Genomic DNA, 9881 nt, shown 5'->3' with positions numbered 1-9881 from the left:
TTTTGCATCATGTTTGTCCATTCTTAGATGGTCACGGATGCCCACAACACAATATACTTTATACCTAGAATTGTAGGATGATTTATTGTTTGCTCTTTACTACATTCTGTAGTATGAATATTTGCAGAGCCATTCTATACTTTCTGTATTCTATACTTTCTCTATTACTTCACACAACTTACCCATATATTTTCAGATTCTTTAGGGTGTACATGTTTAATGTAAAAAGTTTATGGCTTTCTTAATACATAGTTTTTTTTCCTTCATTTATGACCTGCATAATGTTCTAAGGTTTGTCAGTTAACTTTGATATCTGGATTTCAACATTTAATTAGTTTTGCTGTGTTGGTCTTTATTTGTACTCATTACTGATTCAGATTTATTATTATTTATTTCCCTTAGGTTATTGTCTGAGATTTTTCTCGTTTTCATCTTCCATTTTATGGTAGAGCAAAAATGGGTTTGTTTGAAGGTATGGTAGTTCTTATAATGTTATATGGATGCAAGGCATGGGCTGTAGATAAGGATGTGTGAAATAGGGTGGATGTTTTAAAGATTAAATATTTGAGGATATTATGTGGTGTGAGGTGGTTTGATGTTGCGCTACCTCACTGATGCAGGAAACGGCAATCAAGTATAATAAAATAAAATAAATATAAAAGAAAGGTGTGGTAATAAAAACTGTGGTTGAGAGAGCTGAGGAGTTTGTTTTGAAATGGTTTGAAAATATGGAGAGACTGAGTTGAGGAGAGGTTGACAAAGAGGATATATGTGTCAGAAGTGAATAAGGAGGGGGATGCCAAATTGGAGATTAAATAATGTGGTAAAGATTTTGAGTGATAGGGACCTGAATGTGCAGGAGTTTGAAAGATGTGCACAGGGTAGAATGAAATGGAACGATGTGGTGTTTGGATGGAACCTGGGTATATCAAGCACTTGGGGTAAATCAATTAGATCTTTAGGTCCTGGTTGTTGATAGGGAGCTGTGGTTCCGATACATTACAAATGACATCTAGAGAATGGATGTGAGCAAATGCAACCTTTCTTCATCTAATCCTGGCATTACCTCGCAATTATAGAAAATGGCTATCAAGTATGGGGAAAATAAAATGTAGTTTTGTGGGGGGCCTGGATGTGGAAAGGGAGCTGTGGTTTCGGTGCATTACATGACAGCTAGAGACTGAGTGTGAACAAATGTGGCCTTTGTTTTTTCCTAGCGCTACCTCATGTGTGCACATGCATAGGGAGAGAGGTGCCATTTCATGTGTGGCAGGGTGGCAACAGGAATGGATGAAGGCAGCAAGTATGGATATGTACATGTGTATATATGTATATGTCTGTGTATGTATATTTATGCATGTATACGTTGAAATGTGTGGGCGTTTATGTATATACATACGTATGTGGGTGGGTTGGGCCATTCTTTCGTCTGTTTCCTTGCGCTACCTCGGCAACGTGGAGAACAGCGACTAAGGGCATGTGAAGCATCTGGGGTAAACCATGGAAAGTTCTGTGGGGCCTGGATGTGGAAAGGGAGCTGTGGTTTCGGTGCATTATTACATGACAGCTAGAGACTGAGTGTGAACGAATGGGGCCTTTGTTGTCTTTTCCTAGCACTACCTCGCACACATGAGGGGGGGAGGGGGTTGTTATTCCATGTGTGGCAAGGTGGCGATGGGAATGAATAAAGGCAGACAGTATGAATTATGTACATGTGTATATATGTATATGTCTGTGTATATATATATGTATACATTGAGATGTATAGGTATGCATATTTGCATGTGTGGACGTGTATGTATATACGTGTGTATGTGGGTGGGTTGGGCCATTCTTTCGTCTGTTTCCTTGCGCTACCTCGCTAACGCGGGAAACAGCGACAAAGCAAAATAAATAAATAAATAAAAAATACTTATGACTAACATGGCAAAAGCACTCATGTTTTTGTTTCCCCTATGATCAGTTGCTTATATCAGCTGCTACATTTTGAGTATTCACTCAGTATTCTTAGTTACTAATCACAGATTACTTAACTACAAGCACATACAAAATATTTTTATCAAGAGGTAGCGCTAATGCTAGCCCTGATCACAGGAAAATATGGTTGTGAGGGAATTGTGTTCATTACATTTTGTCAAGTGTTGCATAAGAGGTGGAGGGGGTTCTCCAGTGGTGTTGTGGTTAGCATTGCTGACAGGTAACCCACTGGCCTGGGTTCACTCCCCAGCACAGGCATACTTTACACATCTCACTCAGTTTTTCAGCCTTCCTTTGGATGATAGATAAATGGTACAAACTTTGGTTGGGGTAAAGCACCACAGCTGTGTTAGGCCTATCCAGCTGACAGCTTGTAACTCAGTATGACCTAGGAATTGGCCCTCTTAGTTAGGCTGGTGAGCCTACCAAGTACTTTTACTTTTTAAACTTTGTGTTATGGATAGATTGCCATGTTTGTGGACTGAATTTCAGCAGCCACTGTGCAGATGGGGCAGAGAGAGAAGAAAGCAAAATAGGCCAAAAGAGTGAAAACAGACAGCCACGGAATGATAGCTCATTGAGTTGCCATCCCTAACCCTCCTGATACCCAGGTAGGTAGTACTTCCCTGGTATGTGACAGCTCAAAAGAGGGAAAGCAGGTTGGAGTACCTAACTGAGTAACTGCAATGAGATTTTGCTACAAATTAGCACTCACTGTAGGAAAATTTGGGTTATGGAGAAAGTCATGCAAGCTATGTGTTGTCAGGTGATAGGTGTGAGATAAAGATTTCATGTCTGTACTGAAAACCAGCAACTCATGTGGGTGAGGCAATTAAATAAAAAGACAACTCCTGGCTCAAAGGAGTGAAACTATACAGCCACAGAGTTACTGGCTGTCAGCACAACTATCATTAACCCTCCTGATATCCAGGCAGGTAGGACTAATTATATTCCTCCCTAGCCGAGAGCTTACTTCCACCTACTAGGGAGCAATAAGAGAAAAATCTGGAGATAGAGCAAGAGGTAGGGAGAGGGATAAAAAGTTCATGGAAGCTGAACATATCAAGTGTAGGCAGCCGGGCTTCTTTATACATAGCAATTTATATCTAGTTTTACAGTTACAAAGTATCTCTAGGTTATATTTCAATTAACTAGACATTCCAGTGCTCCTTAACAGTCCACTTAAGGCTAATGGTAAGTAATCATATACTGCAATACTTAACAAAATTTTATCAAATGTATATATTTTTATGAAAAACTTTTTAGCAATCACCTAAGACAATGATCTGTCATAGTTACTAAAGTAAACTGCAAATGCAGTTAGTATAAATGAAAATGCATTTCATAGCTTAAACCATTTTATTTAAGTGTCACAATATATGATATACAGTGGTCACTTTTATCTGTAACAGTTAAGATTACCTATCTCAAGTCAGCTTTGCATGATATCTTATCTTACAGCTATCAAGCTAGTAAGCATGTATCTAACATCCCTTCATTCAAAAGTTAGTAGCAGATGACCAGTGGATGTCTAGCATATGAAACTGCACAAAACTGTTGTTAGTCACCATGTTGCTGCCAGAAATACTGCTGGAGCTCTTGCAAGTGCTAATAGTGCAAGATACACTGGACACTCCATAAAAGAAAAATCATGACATTCTGAAACAACCATAAATACACCATCACGGCTAACAAATATAGTTAGCTGTGCGTAAGGATTGGCTCTCTGGGTATCTCAACCCTAACTGGGATACATATACACCAAGGTATATGAAACTGAGACAAACTTTTTAAATGAAAACATTTCCCTGACTAGATGTAGATATTTATTACCACAATTCAGTATAATTTAAACACCGGACAGTTTATAATAGACTCCAGCAGGTAATTCGTCAGCCTGTAATTAGAGGTTAATTAAAGCTTGTACTTAAGCACAGTGAGAGCAAGTCATACCGTGTTCATCTTGACCACAAGGGAAAACTGGCCATCTGGTAGAAGGTGGCTGGTCCAACAACTACTCCTGGGGTCTTCAATTCAATGTTGTTGTGGAGATGGTGAACTTGATTTAGTAAGACAAGATCAGATAAGGTTGAAATTCTAAGGATTGAAATTTTCAGGAATATAAAGAAAAATAAGTCCCACACTTACACTTTAAAGCAGACTGAAATTGCCCATTCACAAGAATTATGATAGTGGCTGGCCTTCCATACTCTGGTAATGATTTGAACAGTAATGAAGTGGTACATGAAATATTTTGTCTAAAAATGTAAGCATCAAGCTGCATAATATGTATGATTCTATCATTTCTGTACAATACAATTAAGTGCTATCTATTAAAAACTGTAGTACTACAGCTAAAGACATAAAATTAACAAATCATCACTTTCATAAAGTAAGGGACATTTGACAAAACACTAAAATATACAATTTGCACACAATCCCCTACAAAGAGAGGAACACTCATCGGAAAACTCAGCCATGGCAGTGCTTGGCAGACAACTTCTGGGAACTGCACACTCACATACTCTTCCACCAGCGCTATTACACAAAGCTATCAACATTTTATATTCCATGGGAAAAATAATACCATATATGGTACTGTTCACGTAACTGAAGTCCTACTGTATGTCAAGGGAATAAAAACTCTGATGAAGGAAAATGAATATGATTTCATGATGCTGCTGTTCAGACCCAGCCTGGTAGATAATGCATAAAAAGAAGCTTAAGATGCCAAAGCAGATTCTATGAATTCCAATCCCAGAAGCAATAAAACAGCAGCCAACAATTCCGGCCAAAACCAGCACTTGTGTTCTAGCTTGCTTTATATTCCATGCTGGGTCTGAAATCAGGCCAGAAAGAATCTATGATAGTGCAAGGGTAAACTTGGGAATGATAGTAGATGGGAAAGCAGAAGCTGAGAAAGAAAGGACAGGAATAGGGAGAGTGTACAGATATGGAGATCTTGTCCATTATTTTTTCTTGAGTGTGAAAAAACTGCGTCGTTTGGGTTCATCCTTCTTTTCAGAGCCTGCAGGGAGAGTCTGGGAACGAGAAGGACCTGCTGACCCTTCAGAGGATGCAGCAGCTTGGAGGGCTCCTACCCACACTAACAACTCTTCATCATCTTTGGCTTGGAACAAATACTCAGCACCACCAACCAGTCTAAAATAAAAGAGTAAATTTCAGAGTAAACATGCAAAACATTTTTTAATAAATTCTACCAAATTTTTTCTCATCCATTGCTTACTGAAAGAATATCTAATATATTGATCACTAAACTCCTAATAATGTGTAATAACCAATGACATGCCTAATATCAATTTATCATTTCCCACAAGCTAAGTTCAAATTCATTGTATCATTCCCTATAACAGGAAGCTATAGCCCACCTAAAAATATGCTAAATGCATTGAGAGTATTATAAAAGTATTTAAACTTCAAAAGTTTGTGCACTATAAAACCAATCATTAGCTTAATCACTTTTCTTCACATACTTGTCTGCTGCTCACCATGTTAGCAAGACAGTCCCAGGAGCAGAATGGTTTCATTCGGTCACACACACCCTCTAATTGTCATATAAAATACAGAGAAACCACAACCAGACCCTACAGATCTTTCCATAGTTTCACTGTCAGCTTCACATGCCATGGTTCACCCCAATGACAACATTGTCTCCTGAACACCACATCACTCCATTTCGCTTTATCTCATGCATTCCTCTCACGTTGAGCCCCCAAGTTCTCAAGCATCTTTTACTTGATCCTTCCATCTTCTTGGTTTCTCCCTTCTCTTTGTTCCCCCTAATTCTAACATGTCTTAGTTATCCTCTCCTCACTTATTATCTCAATATGTCCAGCACATTTCAGTGCACAATGTTTTTTCACATTCATACTCTTCTTACAATCACACCACTCATATTTTCTAATTCAATCGACCCTCCTAACAGCAAATACTGTCCTTGAGCTTATTTCCAATATGTGTTCTCTTTTCCATACTTTGTCATCAAAAGCCCATTCTTTGCATCTATATCATACCACTCAACATGCCCATCTTTGCCCTCAAAAGGCAGTGACCTCTCCACACATTCCTCAATGCACCCAGGACCTTATCCCCCTTCTCCATCCAATGGCTCACTTGTGCTTCCATGGTTCCATTCACTGCCATATCCATTCTCAACTATCTAAAATGCTTCACTTCCTCCAGGTTATCTCCACTGAAACTCACTCCAGCTAAACCTAACAATCTTGCTTTTCTTAACATTTATTCTCAACTTTCTTCTTTAGCATACTCTCCCACGCCCAGAAATCAGCCATGTGTCAACAGCAAATAGTAAATGACACAGCCTTATCCCCAACAGACTGCAGACCTGCCACTCTCTCCTAAATCCTTGCAGTCACCTTACTCACCACAAAATACATAAACATTAAACAGCAATGGTGACATTACAAACCTTTGCCTTAGATGCACCTTCTGCTTGGAACTACTCATCCTGCTTTCTTCCAACATGCATACACAACTTACTCTCTTGATAAGACTCCTCACAGCTTCTAATAGCTTGCCTCCTACACCATATATCCATAACACCTTCCGAAAAGCATCTCTATCAAACCAATCATACACTTTCTCAGGGTGGCAGATGTGAGGGATTTTCAACACCGAGATATCCTAACTAACCAGTCAACAGCACAATCGCCTTTCTTCAGAAATTCAACTAACTGCAATACCATCCATTCAAACCACCTGGCTGCATTTCATCTTGAGCAAGGTTTTCACCACCTCTTCTCTTTTCACCATACCACACCATGAGTTTCTTACTTCACTTACCTACTGCACCAAAACGCCCTACAACTGCCACCATATCAAATACACTTAACAATCCTCCAACATACTCCCTCCATTTCCTCGCTTCATTATCTGTTAACACTTACCCATGTGCCTCCTTCAAATGTTCCCGTCTGCTCTCTTGTTTTTCTCATGCTATATACCTCAATTCAAAACCATTCCTTGTTCTACCTGAAGTGTTGATAATTGCTCAACCTCATTTTGTCCCTCGTGACCTGTCTTATTCTCTCATACATTTCCCACTTGCATTTCTTTCCCTACATAACACCCATATACCTCTCTTTTCTCTCTCATTAACAACTCAACTTTGTCATCCCATTATTCATTACCCTTTTTTATCTGCCCACCTCCATACATTCCTCAATGGTTTCAGAACCTTCAACCCATCACCCAACTTATGACTCGCCTCGGCTTTCATGATTCCATCAAAGCCATATTCACTCCCAGATATCTAATTAATCTTCTCCATTCAAACTCACACCCCAACTAATCTCTCTTTCCATTGATAAACTATGTAACCTTGCTTTTAATTACATTTAATCTTAACTCTGTCCTTTCAATCACTCACCCAAATCCATACAACATCTCTGGCAGTTTTTCACTTGAATCTGCCACCAGAGCAAAGTCATCAGCATAAAACACCTAACTTGCTTCCCAGGCTTCCTCACTCCCTATTGACAGCATACATACCCCTCTTTCCATGATTCTTGCATTAACCTCCCTTACCATCTCATCCATAAACAAATAAAAAAAAACCATGGAGACATCACATACATCCCTTTTGCAGACCCACCTACACCTGGAACAACTAACCCTACTCTCTGCATACTCAAGCTGTATTCTTTTCATAAAAACTCCTCACTGCTTCTCATAGCTTTCTTCCTACACCATACATTCGTTACACCTACAAAGCATCTTTGTCTACCCTATTATACACTTTCTCCAGATCCATAAATGCCACATACAAATCCTTCTGTTTCTCTCTAAAAAAAAAAGTACATTCTTACATTCTTCTTAGCCTGATCCAAACATTCTCTACGACTCCAGAAACCACAATGTTCATCCCCAGTCTGATGTTTTGAGCAAGCCATCAACCTCTCAATCAAAAATGTTCAGTACAACTTACAAGGTACACTCAGCAAACATGCCTCTGTAATTCGAACACTCGCTTCTGTTCCCCTTGCCTTTGCACGATGGCACTATAAATGCATTCCACCAATTATCAGGCACCTCACCATAATCTATACATACACTAAATATACCGACTAATCAACACAGTTATTCCAATTCCCAAGGAATTCAACTGCAATACCATTCATTCCAGTTGCATTGACAAATTTTCATTTGTTCATCTCTCCAACTTTCTTCTTACAAATACAATCTTATCTATATATCTATCAGATTCTAACCTCATTCCCATTTATATGGGTTCGAAGAAATACATATAATGTAGCCATATTCACCAAATGAGTTAATACCTATGCAGAGCTGAGGTCTCCTGCCCCAATCCCATAAGACCAGCATGGTACAGGGATGAATGTTGCCCTCTGGTACACCTACTACGCTTCTCACATTAATATGTATCCATGACATGTAGAAATTGCGCGTGTGCAAATGAAGCCATTGTTCGTTTCCGACTATAGCTCATTTGACTAGTACAGCAATTAGGCATAAAAGAGATAGTTTTCACATATTCACCGGCCTATAATAACTTTTGATATGATAATTTACCAGAATGACACAATCATTCTATCCAATTATGCTTCTGAACCAATATCTATGTCCTGACCTTTCAAACATACTTAAAGACCTTAGTTTCACATCACATCTTTACATACTTGTTAACTGATCAATTCCTGAAGCTAAACCATATTTTCTTTCTCTTGTTTCTTTGTGCTGTTTGCCTAATAACTATTTTCATTCCCAACAATGTGTAAACAATTCATGGATTATTTACAATAACTTACTTTACTCGTAGAACATGCTTCTTCTTAGTGTAGTCATCTGCAACAGATGCCTGGCCACCTGAGACATCACATGGAGCCTCAGCCCTGAAGTATACTTCAGGAGCAGCTTGATAACTCTTGCGGTCTTTGTAGAAGAACAACATGTTTCCACGCAGCACCAAGTACACTTTGTCCCATGACCTGAACAAATATTTGACATGAATTTTCCAAAAAATTCAGGTCCTAATATGAATCCTCAATAAGTTAAAAATGAGAGTCTCATGCTCTAACAGGACAACACGTAAAAATATTTTTTACAATTCAGTAACAATACTTCCGTTTGCATTATAAAAGATATTACACTGCTTGAAAATTAATCTAAGCAACTCTGTATGGCAATGCTGCCAACAACCAAATGAAAAACTGCCTACTGCCTGCATTAAATATTAACCCACTGACTGCAGTGACCACTGTTAATGATACCCAAAGGTGAATCTTGTGACATACTCATTCAAGTGGTTTCTCATTCATACAACTGAGAACTGGTATGTGTGTTGTTGAAATTAATCAGCTATCTATATCTATTTATATCATGCCCAGGAACTCCCATTCAGGTGGCCATGGCAAAAGAGTCTCCACTTATCCCTGTCCTTACATAACTCCCTCACATACAGTTAACTATACTGGATGAATAACAGTGGGGTAATCTTGTCAAAGTTCATCCTGATCACAACCAAGTGTTTGAAAGTCAAGAGAAAGGGAAGAAAAGTAACTATTGTAATCATCAAACCTCCACTGGCTCTCACTTAAAGGGATAAAAATATATCATTGATTACAATTATTCAAGTTATGTACCAAGGGAGTTAATGACCAGAAAGAAAGTAATCAAAGGGGGGAACTAAATAAAAAAAAAAAAAACTGATAATGGCAGGTTATTAACTACACTTCTCAGATGCAGCACATTTACATCTGCTAACATCAGACCTATTTGGCATTCTGTCATTCTTTCTAAACACTATGAAAGGAAAAGTAGTAAGTGGAGATTTTCAGGAAAGAATGCCACACAACTATTTTATGACAGTACAAGGCCAATGAAGTTTTAGGACCAAATAAAAA

The 9881-nt window shown here is 38.6% G+C and overlaps 1 protein-coding gene across 34 annotated transcripts in view; it reads right to left on the bottom strand.

Annotated features, from left to right (window-relative positions):
- Positions 1-9881, bottom strand: part of beta-Spec (spectrin beta chain) — a 211948-nt gene that overhangs the window by 16157 nt on the left and 185910 nt on the right. For 22 of the 34 annotated variants that reach the window (XR_011714206.1, XR_011714211.1, XR_011714208.1 and 19 more), the window contains 2 exons: positions 8787-8966; positions 3931-5139 (listed from right to left, as the gene is read on the bottom strand). Coding sequence is in view for 12 of the 34 variants with exons in the window: in XM_071674660.1 (XP_071530761.1) it covers positions 4947-5139; positions 8787-8966 (373 nt within the window). In the remaining 22 variants the exon portion in view is untranslated. Of the gene's footprint in view, positions 1-3317; positions 5140-8786; positions 8967-9881 lie in introns of those variants that run through there. The other 12 variants (XM_071674660.1, XM_071674669.1, XM_071674691.1 and 9 more) reach the window with 1 other exon arrangement.

The sequence above is a fragment of the Panulirus ornatus genome, chromosome 2 (assembly GCF_036320965.1).
Source record: "Panulirus ornatus isolate Po-2019 chromosome 2, ASM3632096v1, whole genome shotgun sequence".
Classification (NCBI taxonomy): Eukaryota; Metazoa; Arthropoda; class Malacostraca; order Decapoda; family Palinuridae; genus Panulirus; species Panulirus ornatus.
Note: the sequence above shows the minus strand (reverse complement) of the source record. Positions and strands in the feature narration are given on the sequence as shown.